At 45.8% G+C, this 26,655-nt stretch overlaps 2 protein-coding genes across 4 annotated transcripts in view; one reads left to right on the forward strand and one right to left on the reverse strand.

The window, feature by feature from the left end:
• Nucleotides 1–13,525, reverse strand: part of OSER1 (oxidative stress responsive serine rich 1) — a 50,236-nt gene extending 36,711 nt beyond the window's left edge. Inside the window, exons 1-4 of one of the 3 annotated variants that reach the window (XM_029611676.1) lie at nt 13,250–13,522; nt 12,432–12,689; nt 8,649–8,849; nt 5,342–5,457 (exon numbers count right to left, since the gene is read on the reverse strand). In XM_029611676.1, the coding sequence (XP_029467536.1) occupies nt 5,342–5,421 (80 nt within the window). In that variant the 5' untranslated portion in view covers nt 5,422–5,457; nt 8,649–8,849; nt 12,432–12,689; nt 13,250–13,522. Of the gene's footprint in view, nt 1–5,341; nt 5,458–8,648; nt 8,850–12,431; nt 12,690–13,249 lie in introns of all 3 variants that reach the window. The other 2 variants (XM_029611675.1, XM_029611677.1) reach the window with 2 other exon arrangements.
• Nucleotides 13,513–26,655, forward strand: part of GDAP1L1 (ganglioside induced differentiation associated protein 1 like 1) — a 175,534-nt gene continuing 162,391 nt past the window's right edge. Inside the window, exon 1 of the mRNA XM_029611674.1 lies at nt 13,513–13,674. Within this exon, the coding sequence (XP_029467534.1) occupies nt 13,591–13,674 (84 nt within the window). The 5' untranslated portion in view covers nt 13,513–13,590. The remainder of the gene's footprint in view (nt 13,675–26,655) is intronic.

The raw sequence follows: 26,655 nt of genomic DNA on the forward strand, positions 1-26,655 counted from the left end.
CGGCGACCAGAATTGTACACAGTATTCAAGGTGCGGTCTCACCATGGAGCGATACAGAGGCATTATGACATTTTCCGTTTTATTCACCATTCCTTTTCTAATAATTCCCAACATTCTGTTTGCTTTTTTGACTGCTGCAGCACACTGTACCGACGATTTCAATGTGTTATCCACTATGACACCTAGATCTCTTTCTTGGGTTGTAGCACCTAATATGGAACCCAACATTGTGTAATTATAGCATGGGTTATTTTTCCCTATATGCATCACCTTGCACTTATCCACATTAAATTTCATCTGCCATTTGGATGCCCAATTTTCCAGTCTCACAAGGTCTTCCTGCAATTTATCACAATCTGCTTGTGATTTAACTACTCTGAAAAATTTTGTGTCATCTGCAAATTTGATTATCTCACTCGTCGTATTTCTTTCCAGATCATTTATAAATATATTGAACAGTAAGGGTCCCAATACAGATCCCTGAGGCACTCCACTGTCCACTCCCTTCCACTGAGAAAATTGTTGGGTGAGGGCTTGGCCATCAGAAAGCCATAAGTAAACGGAATTACAATTACAATGTAGTACCCCTCCCAAACCAAAACCACACTAACTGCAAGCACTTAAAAAATAAAAACCCTACCTAAGAAAAGGCAACACTGCAAATATAATACTGGGCCTATTAAGAGAGCAGAATAATACAAGCTGCTATAGATCCGGACACAGAAACTACATACTAGCACAATACCTTACCTCTGTCAACATGCAGAACACAGCTAGACCCTCACCAAATTCAGAATAAAGAGACCTTAAAATATAAACAAACGTGCAGGAAAATACTGAACTGAAAACTGCAACAAGCCAGGCTCTGTATGTAGTGCAAAAATGCAGAAAAATATTAATTCATATTCAAATTTCTAAAAATGCACAAAGCAATAAAATCTCTAAACAGCAGACACATCAAATAAAATCCAAGAGTTAAAAACAAATGGGGTAAAAAAACATAACCTCAGCTATCTATACCTGGGAACTTTTGATTTCCAGTCACCCTCAGATTGTCATAAATTAGTGGGGGGGGAAGGAGTGTGCACACTTTTATCCCCCTCTCATATACACAAACTCCCTAACATATGCATTCATTCTCTCTCACACACCAACTCTTGTGCACATTCCTCACACACAAATACACAAGCTCCCTCACAATCACTGGCTCTCTCCCTACTCCCTTACACACACAGGGCCGGATTTTAAAAGCTCTATGAGTATAGAGTGCCTTACGTGCACCGGGCCTATTTTATAAAGGCCTGGTGACGCGAGTAAAGCCCTGGGGCTTGCAAAAAGGGGCAGTTCGGAGGTGGGGCCAGAGGCCTCCGACACAGCGGCCATTTGCTGCTGTGTTGGAGGATCACGTGCCGGCAGGCAAAAAAGGTTTGATAAGAATTTGGGGGGGGGGAGGGGGGGGAAGGTTAGGTTAGGGGGGAAAGCCCGCGGGTGTCGGCGCACGCAAGTTATAAAAATCGGGCGTACATGTGTGCACGCCGGGTAGCGCACACACACATGTACGCCCGCAGATCTTAAAATCTACCCCACAGGCTCTTTCACACTCACTGGATTCCCCCCCCCCCCCCACTGGCTCTCCCTCACATATACACACCTGTAGACTCTCACACACAGACTCTCTCCCACCTCCCCCCCAACCCACAGACTTTCACACTCGCTGGTTTTCTCTCGCTCTCACACACATGCACGCTGCTATCCCCCACCACACTCAGACTCTAGGGCTCCTCTGGCTGAGAATGTCGGGCATCTTGTTCCTGCTGCGGGAGAGAAAGAAGATGCTGAAAGCCCTACCCCCTTCTCTGTTCATACATTTGGCAGACAGGGTTTAGCTTCCCTGCCGGCTCTTTACTTACGGGATTCATAGGTCTTCTCTCGACGGGGCTTGAACTCCCTGCCAGCCTGCTGCTTTTGAGGCACTTCTTTCATCTCTGTCCAGGCTGTAGTGCCGGTGACTTCCCCTAAGTGAATACTGTCCCTACTGCCAAGGTTGGCGCAGCACAGGTCAAATATCAGCTGTTTGAACTGCGCGGACTATGGAGGCTTCTCCAGTTCAAACAACTCACTTTTGACTTGCGCCGCCAGAGTGACAGAAGAGGCACTGTGCCAACCTTGGCAGTAGGGATGGTATTCATTTAGTGGAAGGCAATGGCGCTGGGCAGGAGGAGGTTTTCAGGAAGGGTGGACTGCAGCTGGATTAAGGACTAAAATCTGAATATTTTCCGGATATTTCAGCCTCTTCTGACATTTCCTCAAATATCCACACTGTCCTGAGAAGATACGGACAGTTGGCAAGCCTACACACACATGGGCACAGAGAAGCAGACATCCCTATCCAGACACAGAGAGAAACAGATACCCGATACACAGATAGACACAGACACCACACACCCCAGGCCGGCAGAAAGTAAAACTGAGTTACCCCACACCCAGACAGAAATGAAGAGACAACGATACCTCAAACCTAGACACAGACACTCACAGAGAGACCGAAATCCAACACCCAGACAGGCACAGTGACACAAAAACACAGACACACCACAGATAGAAGTATAGACACAACATATACACAGAGAGAGAGAGAGAGAGAGAGAGGACCACATCACACACACAGCCAAAGCCCTCCAGACAAACAGACATACACTACACCCAAACACAAAGGCCACACACCACAATGGCAATGGCTGGAAAATTTTGGAAAAATACTTTGGAACCAACCAAAATTTTTAAGAGTTGAAAAAATTCCTATCCTATCTAATTAATTTTTTTTCACCAAGTTTTCCTTTTTTTTTTTTTTGTATTTTTTGGTTTAATTCTCCCTTAATTCCTCCTCCTCTCCCCTCCATCTCTTCATTCTCTCTAACCTCTTTGTCCATTCCCCTCCCCTCCCTCACTGTCAGGTCGATACAGTAACGTTGAGTTAAAGATTCCCCGTCTGTAACGTGCTGGGAGCGCACAATACAGACGAGTAAGGCCATCCAGCGATACAGTCTCCAGTTTCACGCGTCCTTAGCGCTTCCTAAACCCTTTCCGCACCCAGCATGTAAATGAACGAAAAAGCTGTATAATGAAGGAATTAGCTATTCCCCTGCGATACTGTAACGGGCGCTGATATTATCTCCTCCGTAACCCGCTGTTCTGCCGCGGCCTTAACCTGCTAGTTTACCGCCTCCCCCTAGTAGGAGTTAGTGTAGGGTAGTGTAGTGTAAAAACATTGCTTACCCGCCCTGGTCCCGTCCGGTCTCCTCCTCCCGAAGCAAAAAAAAAAACAAACGAAAAAGTAGCAAGGTTCGGGCCTGCTACGGTAAGTGTAAAAAGTGTAAAAAAACAAAAAACCTGTGTGTTATATAAAAAAATAAAACAATTTTAAATACCTGTCGGAGGGCCGTGGGTCCAGGCGGCCGGTGGGCAGCCATCAGCGGCATCCGGTAGTCCCTTCTCCCTTCCTCCCGATTTCGCACGGGCATTCATCCAGGCAAAGGGAGCCGACGGCGAACGACCTCCGGCTCCCCCTGCCTGGATGAGCGCCAAAATCGCACGGGCGGGTCGGCAGCGGGGGGGGGTGGCAGCAGGATCCAGGGGTGGCAGTGGCAGCGAGATCCGGGGGGCGAGTAGCGGCAGCGTGTTCGATCGGGCAGGTAGGTGGGAAAAAAAGATGGCCTCCTGCACGGGGGAAAGCTGCAATTGGCCGCTGAAGATGTGACGTCACACCCCGTGACGCCAAACGTCGTGACGTCACGTCTTCAGCGGCCAATTGCACGCTTTTCCCGTGCAGGCGGCCATCTTTTTTTTGCCACCTACCTGCCTGCCCGATCGAACACGCTGCCGCTACTCGCTCCCCGGATCTCGCTGCCGCCCCTGGATCCTGCTGCCGCTGCCCCCCCGGACCCCGCTGCTGCCTACCCGCCGCTCCCGGATCCTGCTGCCGCCCCCCCCCCCCCCCGCTGCCGACCCGCCCGTACGATTTTGGGAGAAGGGACTACCCGATGCCGCTGATGGCTGCCCGCCGCCCACCGGCCGCCTGGACCCACGGCCCTCCGACAGGTATTTAAAATTTTTTTATTTTTTTATATAACACACAGGTTTTTTGTTTTTTACACTTTTTACACTTTTTTACACTTCCTGGTGCCTGTCATTTCAAATGTCATTTGAAATGACAGGTACCAGCGCACCCAGGTTACTGTATAGGCGCTGTTACAGCGCCTATACAGTAAAATGGGTTGCGCGGGCATAACCCTTCCCTAACGCTTCACAGCCGCGGCATGCATTTGCATGCGATTAGAAGAGAGAATCAGGCGTTAGGTCAGGAGAACAGTGCGTGCGGGGAGGAAGGGTGTGCCTGACACTGCCGCACTGTTTTTACCGCGGCCTTACTGTATCGAGCCGTGTGTCTTTTCCCCTGGCAAGCAAGACAGCTGTGATCTCTCTCCCTGGTTAAGCAGCAGGCACTCTTCCCGGGCTGACGTCTGAGAGTGGCAAGTCTTCCTGGGCTGAGGAACACTGCAGTGGCTGCTTGCATCTCTCCAGTTCTGCCACAAAGTAAGCGACTCTTTGCCGGAGCCCACCATGGCAGAAGCAGCTCCTCTCTCTGGCCCACTGAAAGAGATGCATGGCTCTGCCACGGCAAGCTTACAAATGACATCTCAACATTTAGCACCTCCCTCTCTCCTGAGCTCGCAGTGCCTCCACATCACCAAGATTCAACAACATAGCCTGGTTTTCTTCCTCAATTGTGCATCCAGTGGAACCCCCCCTCCCCCAGTTTGCTCACCCCTGCTCTAAGTTACTGCATTTCATCAGTTACTCTAGCACGCTAAAGCAGTGCATGACACTGGTTTCTTTAAAATATTAAAATGCTGTACTACAAAACTAAAATTACAAAATAAAATTAATTTGAATTATATGATACAGAAGACAGCACTTTCATACAACAAGAAATAAGATTAACATATATACAGGAAATTTTTAATCATAACACAAGGCAAAGCGAACACAAGCTGAAGTCATATAGGTCAATAGTCTCATTTCTGCAAAATGACTGGACCTTGGGGGTTGATCCATTTTGTACAATCCAGTTACTCATGCTCTACATCAGGGATGCACAATTCTAGTCCTCAAGGGCAATAGCCAGGTCTGGGTTGCAGGGTAAACAAAAATTATGTAAGTTAGTATGGTTTTTGACCCAATTTTATATGCACATTTTTCCCCCCCCACACTCAGCATTTATGTTGGATTTCCTGAAAAGCTGACCATGAGTGTCCCTGCTATAAGCCATCAGTTCACTTACCCTTCTGCATCTACTCGTAACTTTTTGAAAGCTGTTTGGAGATGGTCATCTTCTGTGTCTTTAGTTTCTGATTCCATCATTGGGTTATTAAAGCTCTATTTGTACAATTCTTGAACCTGAAAAAAAGGAAAAGAAAATACACAAAACATATCTGTATATGCTAACAGTAATGCTGGAACAGATCAGTACAATTCCCTCAAGACACAGAAGCCTCATGAGTCTTGGGAGTCAAGATACAAAAGTCTAATTTGTCTTTACTACAGTCATGCCATATACATTGTATAATATATTTATATTTAGATAGTATTTCTAATCTTTCTGATGGTGTACAAAAGTGATATGGAGTGGGATGAGCACAACGTAATCCAATCCAATCGCATACACTCATGGAAATAATCCCTGCTGATGCAATGGCTTAATACATAAACGCTCATTTAATAATATAAAACTTACTTTAGGGACCTTCATTTTCAGTTTTTATTTTATTTTTCCTGAGAATTTAGCAGTGTTTATTACAACAAAAAAAACATATTTACCTGGAAAAATGAATAATCATTTTTTCCACCAATGTCTCCCGTTTTTGTTGAAATAAACACTGATAAATTCCCAGTAAAGATAAAAACTGAAAATGAAGGTACCTGAGTTACCTTTATCTTCACTTGTGGTAATCAAAGACTCTATGTTTAAAAACAGCTTACTTTATAATCTAAAGACTGTTACTTTTGTGCTGGGGCAGCAGTATAGAGCGAAAACTGGAGAAGTCAAAGTTTCCAAGTCAATGCACAAATGCCTGAACCAATATTAAATTAAATTTAAAAAGACAAACATAAGCTCTATATTAAAACAGGATGTGTTGCATTATTCATTAATTGTTCATTGTTATTGGGAATGTCAATTAAGTAACAACCATATAATTTCCTGTACAAAATGTGAGCTAGCAACAATTTTTAAAAGTTGACTCCTCATGCTATCATAATAGGACACACTGTCACATAGCTGATGACATCACAGTTTGCTTTCCTGCACGGCTATTCACACATTCAACAGCTTCTGGAGAGAAGCAGAGTGACATGGTGATGTAATTTTATTACTGGAAAAATGAAAAGTGTGATTTCAAATCATTTTAAATGTAGGCAACTAGAAACATTAACAAACACAAAAGTTTTCCTGAGTAGTTGTGTCACAATGTCTTGGTATTCCAAAGCAGAAAACATGGAAAACCCTATTTTTTTTTTTAAATCCCTAACAGTTGAGGTTTAAATTAGCAAGTGTGAAAAAACTGACACAGTAGTTGGCTATGTATACCCAGTTTCAGCTTCATAGTTTTCACATTGAGACAAAATAATCTTGTCACAGGCGCATTATCTTCCCTGCCTGCATTTATTTGTATATGGAACTACAACAGGGCTAGTGAATATACATAGAAAACTTTGGTTTCAGTTTTTACTTTGCCCGATAATTTCAATTTTAAAATAAAATAAAGTCTGTTGAAAATTGACAAACGCGCACCGATTTTTTTTTCTTCATTCTAACACTGAAATTCCCAGGCAAGATAAAATAAAAACCGAATATGAAGGTGAATTTTAAAAGCCAACGTGCCAAAAAAAAAAAATCAGGAGATATATGAATATGTTAGGCTGGTGCACGTCGAACAGATTTTAAAAGCTGTTCAAGAATGTGCGCATCTCCCGCTGCACACACAAATGAAAAGTTTACAAAAAAACAAACAGGGGGGCGGGGCCTGGTCTGGGCATTCCTGGATTTCCACTTCAAATTAGCGTGTAAATACTCGCGCGCCTAGGTGCACACTGGGATCCCCCTGCCATGTAGGATGTGAAAGTATTAAAATAAAGATAAATAAATAGGCAGGGTTTTAAGGGTCGGGACTTACGGGGAGAAGGGAGGCTAGTAAACTAGGGGAGGGTTTGGAAGTCATATTCCTTACCTGGGCAAACTGGTAATGGCGTCGGCATGCATATCTATTATAATCCCCGACTTATGCGACAGAAGCTGCATTTACGCACATAGGCGTATATCCACTTAAAATTGCGCACGCATGATTCAGGCAATAACATTCACATATACGCACGTATGTTATAAAATGGCCACGTCCCTGGGCACAGGTCAAAATGCACGCATGTGTGCTCGCACGCCTGTTTAAAAGTTACCATCTGAGGAAATAATTTTCACAAGCGTGTGAGTAAATGGACGATTGGAAAAATTACCCCGAGTTCTATGCCTAAAAATACATGCAGAAGGGTTTTGCACTTTAATGTGTACTGCAAAGAGGTGTTCCTGACTGTGGAGATGGGAAAATCATTTGCATGCATACTTTTGCTTTTCAAAAGTACATGAATAAAACATTCACTCCTCCTCCCTAGCAAATGAAAAAGATACATCAAGTCTGCTCTGAAAATTAGGACTACACTTAAGTAGTAAGTTTTGAACTAGGGGTTATTGAGGACACAAGTCACATGCAGTCTCATTGTCTTGTGGCAGTAAAATCAGTTCACTGGAATGCAAAGGTAATTACATTTTCCAATGCTGACAGTGAAGTACAATGAAATTGGTACTGCCTTGTGATATCAGTTTATCAAATTTCTATGAGGTTTGTAACCTTTATGTTTACAAACAATCAATACTGTATTATAAGAAAATAAAGGCTTTTAACCAGCAAGCAGAGCAGATAGGATTTCCAAAATTGTATGTCAACTGAACATGGGAATCTGAAACTTATTCTAATCAGTTGAAGTTATACAAGTAGCAAAATTAGGGAGATCAATTTTATAATTGTGTGCTTAGGGCTGAAGTCCATGTATAAATACAAGCAGATTTCAACCTGAATATACAAAGTGAAATTTCAGAGGCAACAGGATATCCACTGAGTACCGCTAGCTCTAAAGGAGCCTTTGCAATCTCCACTTTTCCTCAATGCTGCTATTCCTGACCCTCCAATATAAGTACAATGATGGATAATAAACAGAAAGTGGTAGATATAGGTACACATGCTTTTGTGTTTTGTTTTTAAAAATATGAACGCTTCCATCACTGACAGCTTTGTTGAAGCAATTTTTCCCCTGAAAATCGGCACATGCATTGGTTTCCCCAATCTCTGCCAAACTGTGAAATCAAAGCTTAGTTTGGTGGTTTCCGAGAACAAATGTATGGAATTTGGTGACTTTTTGCCATATTCAGATACCAGTGTTTGTGTCTCTCTCTCTACATATATATAAAAAAAAAAAAAAAAAAATCAAACCCTTTAAAACGTTTACCCCACATTTTATACAATATTAGAAGACAGTCCAACCTCCTTGATGTTTTTCTGAAGCACTGTGTTTTGGGCTTTTTGAGAAATGTGGGTTTTGAGATGCATTCACAGCTGTACAGTATCCCAGTGAGAGTCAGAGTAAGGCAGGGGTCTGGAATCTTCCGCACTGCCTTTCTACATGTGGAAAAATGCTGACGTTCTGATTTCACATACTTGTGGGACGAGATCATAGAAAAACATCTGTAATATAATGACAGAGTAAAAGGGCAGCAGATTATGATTGCTTGATGTCCATAACTCAAAACTTCCTGATTTTTGTGCCCTTACCTTAAATGATTGTTACTATGTTTTTACAGTGATGATTACTCACTATGAACTTTTCTCTGAGAATTGAAATGATTTTTAAAAATCAGTGCAATTATGAACTGTCATCTTCGAAGTCAAAACTGACAAACAGTAATACTGGGCACAGTCAGGTTACTCTGGGGTCCAGGTTCCTTTGTGAACAATAACAGTTGAAACCAGACAGAAACAATGTTGGGTTATCATCAGCTAAAGATAGGAGCATATGTCTAAGAAATAACCACATTGCAATGAACGCAGACTGTTGAAATAACCTAACCTGCAGCAGAAAAATCATATGCACTGTCAGTATATACACCAATTCATATGTAGTGCTCCTCTGCATAGTACAGTATACCAGGGATGGTGTTTCTGAACAGAAATAGAAAAAAGAACATTTTTCCACAAATTAACTGACGTGTCTTGAATAAGGCAATTGATCCCTGGAATAGCACTTTGCATAAAACAAACAGATGTGCTGGTGATCACAGCAGGCAAGTGTTTGCAGTACCTTCTGGGAATTCTATATACAAGCAAAAATCATAAAAATACTATATAAGTGGCTTTGTGGGGCCCGATATATTAAGTCAGAAAATCAGTGCCCTGACCTTTTTGAAGATACGAGGTAACTCCTGCAATACAGCTATGTTGGAGGCTCAAAAATAAAATTGTGCATTTTGACTTCAAGGGTATGTTGCTTTATTTATTTTGTGCATGCCACGACAGGAATGAACCTTGCTCTTCAACTAGGGAGCAATGCTTATTTCTTTTATATTTTTAGAAATCCACGATTGTATTCAATCAACTTAGTTCTTTCAGCAGCTACTGCAATTTCCTGCTGCAATGGATCCATAAACAGGCTTATTTAGCAAGTTTGCTTACCATAAATGAGGTTCTCCATAGACAGCAGCAAGAATTAGCCATAACATGTTGGTGACATCATCTGACGGCACTGAACAGATCCTCTACCTAACAGAGTTTTTGCTCTACTGAGCATGTGCGGGTGTTTCCACACGCACACTACCTCGTGAGCTCCTCAGTTGACTGTAGAGTTCAACTTTAGCTAAGTAGTTGACTGTCCAGGGAGACGGAAGGGTACGAAGCATAGCTAACTCATCCTGCTGTCTATGGACAACCCTGTTTTTGGTAAGCTTTCTCCATTGACAAGCAGGGCTGGATTAGCCATGACACATGAGGTAGCCCCAAGCTAAGGGTCGCAGTGGATCACTTACTGGAATTCTCTTTCTCCAAAGGAGTTGTGAAAAGGCTCTTAGTGTGTCTGATTACTCTTAGCTCCAGTAGATTGTCCTGGAACAGATATTCTGCCGATGACCAAACACTTTCGGTTCAGAAGGAGCTCGTGTGCACTCATCTCCTGGTGGATGTATTCATTGCCAGTGTTTTTTGATGGAGTAGAAGGCAAGACAGAGCTATCTTAACAACATTTGGGCCTAGCCACCACTAGAGAGACCCCTTCATATCCACAGTGAACCTCACCAGAAAAACAATGGCCGAAATAACTGATCCCATGATGCACAGAGGCTCCACTGAAGAATCCACATGTTGAGGCGGGTCATGGGAACTACATGCACCAATACCAACATGTATTCCAGGATAATCAGAACTTCACGAGCCAGGACTTGATCTTGTTATAGAAGGGTCTGAATCATGTCTTGAAGGCTCCAATGAAAAAAAAACACTCTCCTCCAGGGAGCCTATCCAAGCCCTGTTTAACTTGAGTCTTTGGGGATAAGTTTTGATTTGACAAAATTAATCATGAACCCTAACAACTAAAGAAGCTGGATCATCTTTTGCGGGGAGTCCAGCACCCCTGCATGGGAAGGCCCAGTCACTAACCAGCCATCCAGATAAAGAAAGGGGCTGGCGAGAGCCCGAGAGAATCTTGTATAGTGAAAGGGATCCACTATGTAATAGAGGAATATATCGGTATATGAGAATAACCACCTTTCAGATCTAGGACACACATCAGTCTTCCGTTTGAATGACGAGTAGGATGGTATGGAGCTCATTTTTAACTTCTCCTGTATGAGACTCTTGTTCAGGCTTCATAAATCCAGGATGGGTCTCAATCCCCCTGACTTCTTAAAAATTGCAGGAGTTAAATCCCCTGCTACTTCCATTCAGAGGGTACCTGCTGGCTGAGAATCAACTTCCATTCAGAGGGTACCTGCTGGCTGAGAATCAACTCCACCTCAACTCAAGACTAAACTGGGTGATGTGAGACGGATCCAGATTGAAGGCTGAAAAATGGTGCAGCACTGGACAACAGGAGAAGTGCAATCGTCAGCCAGACTCTGCGATTTAGAGGTCCCAACTATCCTTGGTGATCTTCTGCCACTCTACCAGGAAAAAAGTGAATTCTTCCCCCTGCTAGAGGGGTTAAGGCCAGAAGGTCAAGTCCAGTCAAAAACTAGGCCCAGGCTTAGGCTGGACATGTTACGACATCCTCTTGTGCTAACATCCACAAGCCAGAATTTGCTGTTAAGGAAGTACAGGTGGTGCACAATATCATTGAAATTGGTGTCTCTGGAAGAAGGAGCATTTAAAAACAAAGTAAAGATGACTAGAAGGCAGTTGTTCAATTTCCATTGAGATGAACAGCATGCTGCTCCTTAATTTGGGCAACTGTTTCCCTGATCTTGTATTTTTAGAGGATGTCCCTCAAAAGAGGGCACATCAGCCAACTTTATTTATTTTATTTAAGGCTTTTATATACCGACTTTCTTGATACAGATCAAATCAACTCGGTTTACATCAAACGAAACAGAACTATAACCAACCATATAACAAGAGACAATTTGAAGGAGCATAAAAGTTACATTCTAACAAGGTTGCCTTAACTGGGAGAAGGAAAAAAAGAGGGGGAGAACGAAGATAGATTACTATATACAATAAATAAATTACTATTTACAATAGAGAATGGGAGGCAGGCATGATAATTCAAAATCAGACTGTTGGGCTATTGGCAGAATAGCCAAGTCTTCAAAACATAGCTCACACAAGATGCTGGTTCTCAGAATGTTCACACTCCTCTGTGTACAAAGAGAATGCTAATCAAGTTGCTAAATGGAGAACAGGCATACTATTAAGGGGTTCAGTTTATTGATAACAAGTGTCTAAGTAATGCACCATGTAAACACTAATCCATGACCCTAATGATGATGAAAGCGATCGGGGCAAGGTCCTTGGCGTTCTTGGAGTGGAATATTCCCAGGGCATGCCCCAGACACTGATATCCTATGCTCCCTCCTCAGACTGGCTTGATTCCTTCACAGACCGGAGGGGGGGGCGCTAGATCCTACCATTAGGATGTCCGATTGGAGCTTCTAAGGCATGGAAGCAGGAGGGACTCTCCCTTGAGAGAATAAATCCATCAATCTGGACAGGAGAAGTTGAAAGGTGCCCTCTATGTCACTTGCTGCCAATGAGACAAAAAAAATACTTCACCAATTCCTTTACCTGGTCTATGGGCTACTGTATCCTCTGTCCAAGAGCTGGGGAAAAAGACATCTTCTTGTGAGACCAGTATGGGTTCATCCTCTTGACATTACAGGATGATGTCACTCATGTCATGGCCAATTTAGCCCTGCTTGTCAATGAGATTCTGCATCATGGCAACCCCCCATGCTGAGTCCAGTCCTGACGAAGATTTCAAGATTCTCTGAAGCAGCCTCAAGAATATAGCACCACTTGCTGTTACATGGTTATTGTTAGAACCTTTACAATAAAAAAAAAAGTTGTACTACATCTGGAATTTAAATGTTTGACTAATAATATGAAACACGCCCCCAGACAGCACCAACCATTAGATAGGCCTGTATTATGAAAGACACTATAAGCTTATTAAAGTATCTCATCATACAACTAATACCATCACAGTAGCCTTTTTTTTTCTGTTTTCAATTCTGCCATCATAAGCCAGAAGACGACTAACAACTAATTGAACTACAAAGTAAACCAGAGGTCGGCTAGCCCAATTTAAGACCTTTATTTTTTACGTCAGTCGAGTTATTTTAAACCAAAGTGGCTATGACCCATCAAAACACTTGGCTCCAGTTTGGCGCTCTTTGAATATGCCTACAAGGACCCCGCGCAAAACCCATGACGGTCCCAGATTGGGCTCGTGTTCCTCGCCACCGCCGACACAGGCCCAGAGCAGGGGCAAGGGGCACGGAGCACAACTCTGGCCGCCCAAGCCTCAAACACTGCCCCTCCGCCCCCGGCCCGTGTTTATACAGAGAGAGGAGGGCCCAGGCCCGAAGTCATTTTTTTCTTACCTTGGAGCCTTCGGCCGGGAGAAGACAATGCTGGCAGCCGTCAAGGTGCGCCGAGGGTAGGAAATGATGATGGTACCGCCGCCGCGGCAGAGCAGCAGCCCGACCCTCGCTCTCGTCCCTCCCGGGCTTTTCTTGTTTGTGCTTGAACACACACAGTGACTCTGCAACCCTGCTCCTCGTGACGTCACCAAAACAACCACCGACAACCGAGGGGAGGGCGGCTAGAGCGCCAGCGAAGTGTAAGGAAGAAGAGGGGAGGGGAGGGGGGGAAGGATTAACCATAGAGTGGCGGCGAGCCCTGCTAGAGCCTTCGCGCTGCCGCCGGCGGGCCCGCAACGCACATGCGCGCCGCTCAGGCACGACCTGGGCATTTTCCAGCAAGTTCTGTTGGGCGGCTCTGCTGCTGCTGCTGGAGGCGGGAAGGAGTGAGTAAAATCAGATTTGCGAGGGGGGAAAAGGTGCCTACACCCTTGGTCAGTGCTGGGTCGGGTTGCCAATGTTTTACAACGCGGTCCGTTCTCTTCTCACCGCCCCTTTCCTCCACTCCTTGTGTACATGTTAGTAGTCTCTTAGAGGCGAATTCAAATGATAGGGGCAAGACTACGCGTACCACAATACACCGGCTGTAGAGAAAATGATTTCCTTTAGAAACTGAATCACACTGAGCTGCCCTGAGGGGAGTGATTTTCTTAACGGAAAAGCGATACTAGGTTTGATCACCTGCGTCTTGTTTTTATTTTCGTTAAGGGCTTTCGTTTTCTCATCATAAGAGAAGAGACTGCACAGAATACATCCGAATGTGGGCATTTTACAGGTGCTGCTCACGTCTATTTATTTAGATTTATAATCCACTTCGTCCACAGGCGGTATACAGCTCAAAAATGCAATTAAAAAGGGAATATACAGCATAAAACACAAATGCCTTGGAAAATAAAGCTATACATAATTTTCGGAAAGCAGCATAGTTGCGCTTGGATCTCGGTGACTGTGGTAAAACTTCCCCAAGGATAAGCCAGAACAAAAAACAAGTTCTAAGTATGGTTTCTAGTAACTCCAGCCTTGGCTTCAGGATCTGGATTTTTTGACCGTCATTTTGTCTGTGTTCTTCGCCTGTGTCATATTTTCAGTGTTTAAAAATCTTTCTCAATTCTCAAAGCTTTTTAAATCTTTCTACTTTTCAAAACAGATTACATTAAGGTACAGTCGGTATTTCCCTAACCCCAAAGGGCTTTCGGTTTAAGGGTCTGATGTAGCAGAGTGCACAGTTTTACCTGCAGTTGTCTGCACATTTTTTTGTGTTCAATCCTTTCATAGCTAATGCAGTAAAGAGTGTTGTGCCCCCCAAAAAATGTATACATAGAATTGTACACACTGCTTAGTGCCCTTGCCTGGAAATGCTATACAAATGAAGATATTAGCTATTATTTCACAATGCAGAGAGGTGCCAAGGAAATTTTACTCTTGGTCTGAGGTGGAGTAAAGTTTCTAGGACTTGTGTTAGTCTACGGGGAGAAGTAAAGGTGCCAGTGCAGGGACCTGTAGTCAGCATTTTATGCATAAAAAACATACTTTGTGCACAAAAAAAGCAAGTTTTCTGCATGTTAAAATATGATTTATGTGCACAAAAAAATGCTTTCCTGTACGTACCTGGATCAGCCAGACAGTGGGGTTGAGCCTCCTTTCCAGCAGGTGGAGACAGACTAAAACTTGAAGGATGCCGTATATCAGGACAGAGCCTATCCTCTACTCCTTCAGTATTCGTCTGTCTCCAGCAGGTGCAGCATCTCCCCTTCCGTTCTCTGCTGTAGGCTAGTCAGCCTCTTCTTTCTTTTCGGCTCAAGCAAGTAGTTCTTTGATTCCCGCTTGTTTTAGAAACAAAGGAAAAAAATCTATGAATGAAATTTTGCCTTCTTTTAGTGCTTTTACTGTTTTTGTGTGGGAGACGTCCGTCTCCCAGCTCTTGCCCGGCTCAGGGGGGCTTTGCCCCTTTTGCAGGAGGGGGTTCCCTGCATAGTCCTGAGTCCGTGGACGCTTCCAGGTGTGGGGACCGACGCTCTCCTGGCCTCGTTCCCCTTCTGGCTGCCGAGAGGGTTTTTAACCCGCTGCTGCGCTCAGTAAAAAAAAAAAAAAAGTTTCAAAGTTTCAAACTTTCAATAAGTTGCAGGTACTCACCTACCTCTAACTTATTTGCAGCAGTTGACCAGCTTTTTTATTTTTTTCTGGTCAGAGTAAGGCTAGAACCGGCACCCAGAGAAGCAGAAGGCAGCAGGTTTCCCGCCTGCTCTCCTGCTGTGCAGGCTGTCAATCAAGGTTTTTTTTTCCAGCTTTTTTTTCTTCAGCCGCGGCTTAGCTATGTCCCGGCTGGCAGCCTGCCTTTCTTGTGGGCTGCCCTCTTCGCGTTTTTCGTGGCAGGGTCTCTGCACTGCTTGCCTGCCGGATGGGGAAGGTCCCTCCTCGGCAGGACAAGCAAATTTAGCCCGGGGCTCCACTCCTCCCGGCATGGCTAGGCCTTTCCCGGGTCGGCAGAGCCCGGGAACGGCCGCCATCTTGGATTTTTCATCAGGGCCGATTTCAGTGCTCCCTGGGGCTGGGGGGCCAGATTTTTTTGATTTAACCCCCGATTTGGCCCCTGCGGGTGCCCAGGAAATGGGATCCTGACCTTCCCTCGCCCCCCCTCCCCCCGCCAAATCCAGGGTCCCTTTTTCAGCAGATTTTGTCGTCCTCATGCACAAATCTTATCTAGCTAGCTTGCATGAGCTGGACGAAAGCCCCCCCCTTGCCCCCCCTCCTGCCAAAAATCCACTGGACTGGCCGCGGAGTCCCAGGGACCGGTGCGGGTAGTCCCGGGGGTGCTCCCACCTCCGGTGTCTCCTGTGTCCTCGGACCCCACTGCTTCCTCGGATTTGGCGGATGCCCCTTCCCCCCTCCCCCCCCAGAGGGGGATGACACTAGAGCCCTCCATCTTTTTCGTAAGGAGGAATTAGCACCCTCCCTTTTGTTTTGCAGGAGCTGGGTCTGGAGAATCCCTTGGTGGATAATCTCATGGCCTCGCTCCCTAAGGATATGAACCCGGTTCTGGGAGGGCTCCGGGCTCCGGCCTCAGCCTTTCCCTTCCACCCCATGCTTAAGCTCCTTATCCTGCGGGAATGGGAGGCTCCTGAGGGTGTGCCTCGGGTGGGGCATGCGATGGATAAGCTCTATCCCCTCCCGGAGGAGGGCTTAGAGCTGTTGCGATATCCATCGGTGGATTCTTATGTTTCTGCAGTGTCAAAGCACACCACAATTCCGGTGGAAGGTTCCACGGCCTTGAAGGATTCACAAGATCGTAAGCTGGAGGCTCACCTGAAGCGCATCTTCGACGTTCTGGCCCTTGGGGTCCGGGCGTCTTGCTGTAGCAGTCTCATGATGTGAATGGGCCTCCAGTGGGTCCAACAGTTACTCTGCGCCCAGGAGCTTCCGCCAGGTGAGGCAGAACAAGCTGAACGTCTGGAGGCAGTCACCGGTTACGTATCGGATGCCCTCTACGATCTGGTCTGTGTCCAGGAGAAGGCGATGGTTTCGGCAGTGGCGGCCCGGAGGCTCCTTTGGCTACGCCACTGGTCGGCTGATCAGTCCTCAAAGACCCGGCTGGGCACACTGCCCTTCAAAGGTAAGATGCTCTTTGGCGAGGATCTTGAGAAGCTTATGGACTCCTTGGCTGACAACAAGGTCCATAAGCTCCCAGAGGACTGCCCTAAGTCTTCCCGATCCTTCGCGGCCTCTCGCTTCAGGGGCCAGCGTCGCTTCGCTTCTCGGGGGCGGGGCAGTTCTGCGAGGGGGTCTTCTCGTGCGCAGTCCTGGTCGCAGTCCTTTCGTGGCAGATGGCCCTTTCGCGAGGGCCAGCCCGTGCGTGCCGCCGCTAAACCTGCCACACAATGAAGTTCAGCCGACCCATTCCTCGGTTCCTTACCTCGGCGGACGCCTCTCCTTGTTCTTCGAGGAATGGGTCAAGATCACGTCGGATCAGTGGGTCCTCGACATTATCAGAGACGGTACGCTTTCGACCTCGTCCGGGAACTTCCAGATCTTTCTTTTCTTGCCTTGCGGCCGGGCCAAGAGGGACGCGGTGGTCCAGACTCTCTCCAAGCTTCTGGATCTGGGAGCAGTGGTCCCAGTCCCGGAAAAGGAAATTGGCACCGGCCAGTATTCTATTTACTTCACGTGCCCAAAAAGGACGGGTCCTTCCGCCCAATATTGGATCTCAAGAGGGTCAATCGGGCTCTCAAGATCCCCCACTTCCTCATGGAAACCCTGCGGGCAGTCATTGCGGCGGTCCGCCCCGGAGAGTTCCTTGCTTCCCTCGATCTCGCAGAAGCTTATTTTCATATTCCCATTCACCATGACTATCAGAAGTATCTCCGATTCCAAATTCTCAACCAGGACTTCCAGTTTCAAGCTCTCCCCTTCGGCCTCGCGACCGCTCCTTGCACCTTCACGAAGGTCATGGTAGTAGTAGCGGCGGCCTTGCGCCGGGAGGGGATTCTCGTCCATTCCTATCTGGACGATTGGCTCATCAGGGCCAAGTTGGAGACCTCTTGCCGGCGGGCGGTGGATCGAGTCTTGGAGCTCCTTGCCTCTCTCGGGTGGATAGTGAACTTTTCCAAGAGCAAGCTTCAGCCCTCCCAGGAGTTGGAATTTCTGGGAGCCCACGTCGACACCCGAGTAGGCATGTTTTTCTTACCTCTGGCGCGAGCCCTCAAGCTGATCGATCAAGTCCAGACTTTGATTGCCCTACCTTCCCCGACAGCCTGGGATTATCTCCAAGTCCTGGGATCCTTGGCTTCTACCATCGACCTTGTCCCCTGGGCTTTTGCTCAAATGCGTCCATTACAGAAAGCTTTGCTGTCCCGTTGGCAGCCAGTGTCGGAGCAGTTCCACGTAGTCCTTCCGTTCTTGGATTCTACTGCTGACGAATTACAGTGGTGGCTGTCTCTTCCTCATCTTCTGCAAGGGATGCCTCTTCAAGCTCCACAGTGGACGATAGTGACCACGGACGCCAGCCTGTTGGGCTGGGGTGTGGTCTGCCTTTCTCAGTCCACCCAGGGAACATGGTCGCAGACTCAGTCGTGCTGGCACATCAATCGACTGGAAACTTTGGCGATCCGCCTGGCTCTTCAGGAGTTCCTTCCCCTGATCCGCAGCAAGGTGGTACGAGTCCTGTCCGACAACTCCACCACAGTCGCCTACATCAATCGCCAAGGGGGCACTCGCAGTCCCCTGGTAGCCTTAGAAGCCAGCCGTCTCCTCGCCTGGGTGGAGCGTCACCTACAGTGCCTTGCGGCTTCTCATATCGCCGGAAAAGACAATGTTCAAGCCGACTTCCTCAGCCGGCAGTCGCTCGATCCGGGAGAGTGGGAGCTCTCGGACGCGGCCATGGCTCTGATAGTGGACAGGTGGGGTCCTCCTCACCTCGACCTCATGGCGACTCTGCGCAATGCCAAGGCCAATCGGTTCTTCAGCCGCTTGAGGGAGCACGGCGCAGAGGGCGTGGATGCTCTGGCTCTACCTTGGCCAGCGGACGTCCTTCTGTACGTGTTTCCCCCGTGGCCACTGGTGGGGAAAGTTCTCAGGAGAATCGAGCCCCACCGGGGACTGGTGATTCTCGTCGCTCCCAAGTGGCCGCGAAGGCCGTGGTTCGCGGATCTCATCAATCTAGTGGTGGATGGGCCCCTGCGCCTCGGTCATCTTCCTCGTCTCCTCCAGCAGGGGCCTGTATATTTCGACCAGGCCGATCGCTTCTGTCTTGCGGCCTGGCTTTTGAATGGCGTCGCCTGAGATGCAAAGGTTATAGGGAGGAGGTCATCTCCACCCTGCTGGGAGCCCGGAAGCAGTCGACTTCTCTGGCCTATGTGTGCATCTGGAAAGTTTTTGAGTCCGCGTGTACGGAGGCGGGTGTCCCTGCGCGCTCCGCCTCGATTCCTTTGATTCTTTCTTTTCTTCAGAAGGGTCTCTCTAAGGGCCTCTCCTTCAGTTCTCTACGCGTTCAAGTCTCTGCGCTCGGCTCTCTCCTGGGTCGGGTGGACGGTCATGCCTTAGCAGCTCACCCTGACGTGATTCGTTTCCTGAGGGGTGTTAGACACCTCTGCCCCCCTTCTCGGGCCACGTGTCCGTCGTGGCGTCTCAACCTAGTCCTTCGTGCTCTCTGTGCGGCTCCCTTCGAGCCTCTTCGCCACGCTACGCTCAAGGATCTTACTTTAATGACTGTCTTTCTGGTCTCTATTTCCTCTGCTCACCATATTTCCTAGCTTCAGGCGCTGTCCTGTCGGGAGCCCTTCTTGCGTTTCTCGGATTCCGGGGTTTCTCTCAGGACGGTTCCTTCCTTCTTGCCTAAGGTTGTCTCCACTTTTCATGTCAACCAGTCGGTTGAACTCCCAGCGTTTTCTCCGGAGGAGGTTGCGGGTACAGCGGGTGGCGACCTTCGTCGGCTAGATGTAAAACGAGTCTTGCTTCGCTATCTCCAGGTCACCAATGACTTCTGAGTATCATAGAAACATAGAAATGACGGCAGAAGAAGACCAAACAGTCCATCCAGTCTGCCCAGCAAGCTTCACACATTTTTTTCTCATACTTATCTGTTTCTCTTAGCTCTTTGGTTCTATTTCCTTTCCACCCCCACCATTAATGTAGAGAGCAGTGATGGAGCTGCATCCAAGTGAAATATCAAGCTTCATTAGTTAGGGGTAGTAGGGGTAGTAACCGCCGCAATAAGCAAGCTACACCCATGCTTATTTGTTTTACCAAGACTATGTTATTCAGCCCTTATTGGTTGTTTTTCTTCTCCCCTGCCGTTGAAGCAGGGAGCTATGCTGGATATGCGTGAAGTATCAGTTTTTCTTCTCCCCTGCCGTTGAAGCACAGAGCTATGCTGGATATGCATTGAAAGTGAAGTATCAGGCTTATTTGGTTTGGGGTAGTAACCGCCGTAACAAGCCAGCTACTCCCCGCTTTGTGAGTGAAAATCCTTTTTTCCACATTTCCTCTTGCTGTTGAAGCTTAGAGCGATGTTGGAGTCACAGTAACCATTAACCATGTGTATGTTTATTGAATAAGGGTATTATCTCCAGTCAGTAGCCGTCATTCTGGCGAGCCACCCACTCTTCATTGACGGCCTCTTGACTTTATGGATCCACAGTGTTTATCCCACGCCCCTTTGAAGTCCTTCACAGTTCTGGTCTTCACCACTTCCTCCGGAAGGGCATTCCAGGCATCCACCACCCTCTCCGTGAAGAAATACTTCCTGACATTGGTTCTGAATCTTCCTCCCTGGAGCTTCAAATCGTGACCCCTGGTTCTGCTGATTTTTTTTTCCTACGGAAAAGGTTTGTCGTTATCTTTAGATCATTAAAACCTTTCAAGTATCTGAAAGTCTGTATCATATCACCTCTCCTCCTCCTTTCCTCCAGGGTGTACATATTTAGATTCTTCAGTCTCTCCTCATAAGTCATTTGATGAAGACCTTCCACCTTTTTGGTCGCCCTTCTCTGGACCGCCTCCATCTTGTCTCTGTCTCTTCGGAGATACGGTCTCCAGAACTGAACACAATACTCCAGGTGAGGTCTCACCAAGAACCTGTACAAGGGGATAATCACTTCCCTTTTCTTACTCGATATTCCTCTCTCTATGCAGCCCAGCATTCTTCTGGCTTTAGCTATCGCCTTGTCACATTGTTTCGCCGACTTCAGATCATTAGACACCATCACCCCAAGGTCTCTCTCCTGCTCTGTGCACATCAGCCTTTCTCCCCCCATTGAATACAGTTCATTCGGATTTCCACTCCCCATATGCATGACTCTGCACTTCTTGGCATTGAATCTCAGCTGCCATATCTTCGACCACTCTTCCATCTTCCTTAAATCCCGTCTCATTCTCTCCACTCCTTCCGGCGGGTCCACTCTGTTGCAGATCTTAGTGTCATCCGCAAAAAGACATACCTTACCTTCTATCCCTTCCGCAATGTCGCTCACAAAGATATTGAAAAGGACCGGTCCCAACACTGATCCCTGCGGTACACCGCTTAAAACCGCTCTCTCTTCAGAGAGAGTTCCATTTACCATCACACATTGTTTTCTGTCCGTCAACCAGTTTGCAATCCAGGCCACCACCTCGGCACTCACTCCTAAGCTTCTCATTTTATTCACCAGTCTCCTGTGCGGGACAGTGTCAAAAGCTTTGCTGAAATCCAAGTAGATGACATCGAGTGCTCTTCCTTGATCCAATTCCTTGGTTACCCAGTCAAAAAAGTCAGTCAGATTTGTCTGACAGGATCTTCCAATGGTGAATCCATGCTGCCTCTGGTCCAGCAATTCTCCCGACTGTAGATAGTTCACTATTCTCTCTTTCAACAGTGACTCCATTACTTTTCCCACCACCGAAGTGAGGCTAACCGGTCTGTAGTTACCAGCCTCTTCTCTGTTCCCACTCTTGTGAAGCGGGACCACCACCGCTCTCCTCCAATCACTCGGCACCACTCCTGTTTCTAGGGATCTATTGAACAGGTCACACAGCGGACCCGCCAGCACATCTCTGAGCTCCCTCAGTATTCTGGGATGAACTTCATCAGGCCCCATGGCTTTGTCCACTTTCAGTTTCACCAGCTCTTCCCATACATTTTCTACTGTAAATGGAGTTACATCTACTCCATTCCCCTCCAGTTTCTTGTTAACTAGTGACGGTCCTTCTCCAGGGTCCTCTTTAGTGAACACAGAACTGAAGTATTCATTTAATATTTCTGCCATTTCTTCGTGCCACGAGAGTATGAAAACAGGGGGAGATCTGCAAATACAGAGGAATGCAACTGTAGAATATGCCAATGCAGTTTTATACTTTGGACAATCAGACTAGATTTATCAGAATGTTGTAACACACACATGTCTGGGATCTCTTGTCTACGTATCTGATATTCTAACAGTGATGATCTGTCTGAATATTTTGCACGTCTGTATGCATTATGGACTGCATCATACGGGTATCCCCGTTCAAAAAATCTGTATGCCAAAATTTGAGCTTGTTTTTTAAATTCCTGCAAATCAGAACATATTCGTTTCAGCCGAAAAAACTGGCTGACCGGTAGCCCTCGTTTAAATGCCGTGGGATGGCAACTGTTAAACCTTAAAAGATTATTACGTTCAGATGGTTTCCGATAAATTGTAGTATAGAATTATTTGTTCTGAATACAAATTTGGATATCCAAAAAATTAATTTGTTGTGTACTATATTGCGAAGTAAATTTTAAATCCTGGTCAATTGTATTAAGCCATACCAAAAATTGATTTAAAGATAACTCATCCAATATCCAAAAAAACAGAAGATCATCGATGTAGCGTATCCAAAATGGAATATTATGAAAATATGGAGATACATAAATGAGGTGGCGTTCCAGGCGATCCATCACCAAGTTGGCGATGGAAGGGGCTGCTGAGGACCCCATCGCAATACCGTGGGTCTGCAAATAATATTTATCTTCGAACTGAAAATAGTTATATTTAAGAACAAATTGTGCTGTTTGTAACAAAAACACAATGGGTATTCTAGATAATGGATGACCTCCCAAGGTTTCAGCAATGATTTCCAATGCTACAGTCTGAGAAACATTTGTATACAATGAAACCACGTCTAATGAGGTTAAAAAAAGTTGATCAAAGTGATGTTGAAACAAGGTTAACTTCTGTAATACTTGAGTTGTATCTTTAACATAGGACTGCATTTTTTGTACATGAGGTTGCAGGAATTTATTAAGAAAAATCGCCAGAGGTTTGCTGTATGAGGTCGGGTTGTAAGCAGAAGCTATTATTCCTGATCCCAATATACGCTACCATTGTTTTTGCGTTTGATGTTATGGATATTGTTTCTGACATAAAGAGCCACTCCTCCCCCTTTCCTCTCCTCTCTGTCCTTCCTTAACAAGTTATAGCCTGGTATTGCCGTATCCCAGTCATGAGATTCCGTAAACCACGTTTCCGTGACAGCAACAACGTCCAAGTCCGCCTCCACCATTAGGGCTTGCAGCTCTGGGATTTTATTACCCAAACTACGAGCATTTGTGCTCTTAGCTTTCCAGCTTTCTTCGTTCAGGTTACTGCTGTTCCTGGACTCCTTTTGTGACCTATTTAGTTGAGTTTTGTTATCCACTTTTCTCTTTGCATTTGTGCAAGGGAAGAGATTAATGCCTCTGACAGTCATCCATCACCGTGAGCTTCTTTCTTTGGTTTCTGATCTGGAATTTCTGTATGCATTGGGTTTTTTCTCTCCTTTCCGATAACACTTCAATCTTTTTCTCAAGGACTTCTTCAGAATTTAATACAGAGAAGGTATTTTGTACTTGTTGCACTTGATACAGTGTGTGTCTCCGGAACACAGATCTTATTCTACCAGAGCCCACTGTAATACTTTTTAAGTTCCTTAATGGCCTGTGTGAGTGGGGGGATAGAGTTGTGGGCTGCACAGCTTTCAATAATGGGTGTCTGTGGGTTACAGGTCTTATCCTACCTGAGCCCACAGTAAATCTCTTTTTTCTTGAGTTTTGGTTATTCAGTGGTAAGTGGAAATTATTTCCTGAATAATGTACCGTGGCTGAGACTCTCTTTATTGAAGCTAATTCAGCTTTAAAGTCATCCAGCTCCTTTTCCAAGGTAGAGAGTTTTGAACAAAAGGGGCAAGCCTTAAGTTTCCATATGATTACCCTCAATATAAAGGCTCCACAGCAGTTGCATTGAATAGCACTCATTTAGGTAAGTTATTTGACTGGTACACCTAAGGAATAATCAATTTACTAATTTATCTTGTTGCCAATTATGAAGTTAGGATGACTACATTAGAAATACAAACCTAGGGGTGTGTGGGCAGAGGGGGAGGGTGGGAGGGAGTTAAACAGTTTACACCTAGGTCAAGCTGGGTAGGGCAAGACACTTTCTGAAAGTTTTCTTGTCCTTTAGCTACTAAATGATCCCACCGCACTTATATCCCAATATGAAACAGATTATAATGACAGCTATACAATTAGAGAGATACTGGAAATTTATTTTTTTTGTGGGTTTTTTGAATCTTACAGCAATCTAATATCAAGAAACCAAACAGATTAGTATACAATATAATCAAGAAACCAAACAGATTAGTATACAGTACTGGAATAGAAAGGGATTTGAAATCACAGAGCAGTTTTCTACACAGAAGCAAACCAATATCAAGAAACCACAGATTAATATACAATACTAGAATAAAAAGGGATTATGATCTCTTCGTCCTTTGGAGTGGTCCCAACCGCGGTAAACAGGCTTCTAAGACCACGATTGCGTGGTGGTTGAAGGAAGCCATTTCCTCGGCGTATCTTTGTCAAGGTCGCCCGCTTCCTGAGGGTCTGAAGGCCCATTCTCTGCGTTCTCAGGCTACTTCTTGGGCGGAGAGTCAATCTGTCTCCCCGCAGGAGATTTGCAGGGCCGCCACTTGGACGTCTCTGCACACTTTTGCTTGGCACTACCGTCTGGATGTACACGCTCCGGTGTTCGGTTCCTTTGGGCGGCAAGTGCTTCGAGCGGGACTGTCTCGGTCCCACCCAGTTTAGGGAAGCTTTGGTACATCCCACTGTCTGGACTGATCCGGGTACGTACAGGAAAGGAAAATTAGTTCTTACCTGTTAATTTTCGTTCCTGTAGTACCACGGATCAGTCCAGACGCTCTTCCCTGTCTGTCTTCTGTCCTCTCGAAGCTTGTTTTCTTGCAGGTCTGCAGATTTTCATATATTTCTTTGTGCAAGATTACTGAGCAATTACACCGGAAGCCTTGGTCGTTTTCTTATACCAAGTTGATGCAAGAGCGTATAGGTATACCATGTTTTCCTACATTATTCTATATTTGCTCCGTTGAGCTTTACAGTTACTTGCTTGATCCTATTCTTGGGTTTGTTGTTTTATGCTTTGACATACATTATACTGAAGGGGTAGAGGATAGGCTCTGTCCTGATATAGGGCATCCTTCAAGTTTTAGTCTGTCTCCACCTGCTGGAAAGGAGGCTCAACTCCACTGTCTGGACTGATCCGTGGTACTACAGGAACGAAAATTAACAGGTAAGAACTAATTTTCCTTTCTATGCAAAATCTGAACTGGAAACCGCAACATGCAGTGTAATGTAAAACCAGAAGCATCAACATTTAAACAAAATCAAGAAATACAAAACATCAATCATAATAGTAAAGCCATACTAATAATAAAAGGAATACATTTTTCAAACCAGCTGATAAACAACATTCAATAATTAAAAGCTCATAAGATTTTTTTTTTTTTTTTTTTTTTTTTACATTTCTCAAACACTAATAAAATATTTCAAAACAGCAGATGCATGAAATAATAATTACCGCTAAGGATAGATGGAGAATTTGTGAAACCCCCCCCCCCCCCCCCAGGAAGGGAAGAAAGAGCATGCTGCTAGTTAAGTGAACTGCCTCAGAGAGAAAAAAGGGCAATATAGCTATGTAAAATGAGTCACCAGCCTGGAAGCCAGAGCAGGACTGAAAAGGTTATCAGACCTTACTGCGAAGGTGCTTAATTTACTACTGAGTAAATGTCAGATATTCAGGTAGAGGATTTGCATGTAGTTGCTCCTTGACTACAGCTGGCAACTTATAGTGAAACACTTTAAAAAAAAATAATGGCCAAGTCCTAACTTATAGAACTTTGACTGAAAAAGTCTTAAATTTCAGAATTCTGACTGAAAGAGGGATTTGTGAGAGAAATCTACTGAAAAACAGTCCTATCAAACACTCTGAGTGACAAGGGGAGTCAGAAGCCTTAAGTACCTGGTTTTCAGAGTAGAGAAGAAAAGACCAGGCAGGATGGAGGTGCACCTATTCTCTTTACATAATACTTCCTGGGTCTTGGCCTTTTGTCTGAGAGGAGGTGGTCTCTCCAGCCTGGGTAACAGGTAAATGACTGGCCATGAGCTTAACTGACCTGGAATTGCTAGAAGCTTCACTGAACAATGAGCAAGTCATGAGTCTGTAGGAGCTGAAAACCCAAGCAAAGGGAACCTCTCCTGAGACTGAAAAGCCTGAGGGCAGCAGCTGTATTGAGGTGAACTACGGTCCCCCAAGAGGGTGTGGACCCTAGTGGTGGATCGGGAGGGCAAATCCGTGAGTGGAACTGGATCCCCCAGGAGGTTGCGGTCCCCAGCAGCAGATTGGGAGGTAGCAGGTCTCCCAGGAGGACAGGGATTCCAGCAGCAGATCCAGAGGCAGAGTCTGGTCCCCTAGGAGATCACAGCCACAGCATCAGACCAAGAGGTGAAATCTGGTCCCTCAGGAAGGCATGGATCTATTAGCGGAGCAGAGGAGATGGCAGCAGAAGTTTAGACCAAACGTTTCTCTACCCCCCTCCCT

The sequence above is a fragment of the Rhinatrema bivittatum genome, chromosome 8, assembly GCF_901001135.1.
Source record: "Rhinatrema bivittatum chromosome 8, aRhiBiv1.1, whole genome shotgun sequence".
In the NCBI taxonomy this organism is placed as follows: domain Eukaryota; kingdom Metazoa; phylum Chordata; class Amphibia; order Gymnophiona; family Rhinatrematidae; genus Rhinatrema; species Rhinatrema bivittatum.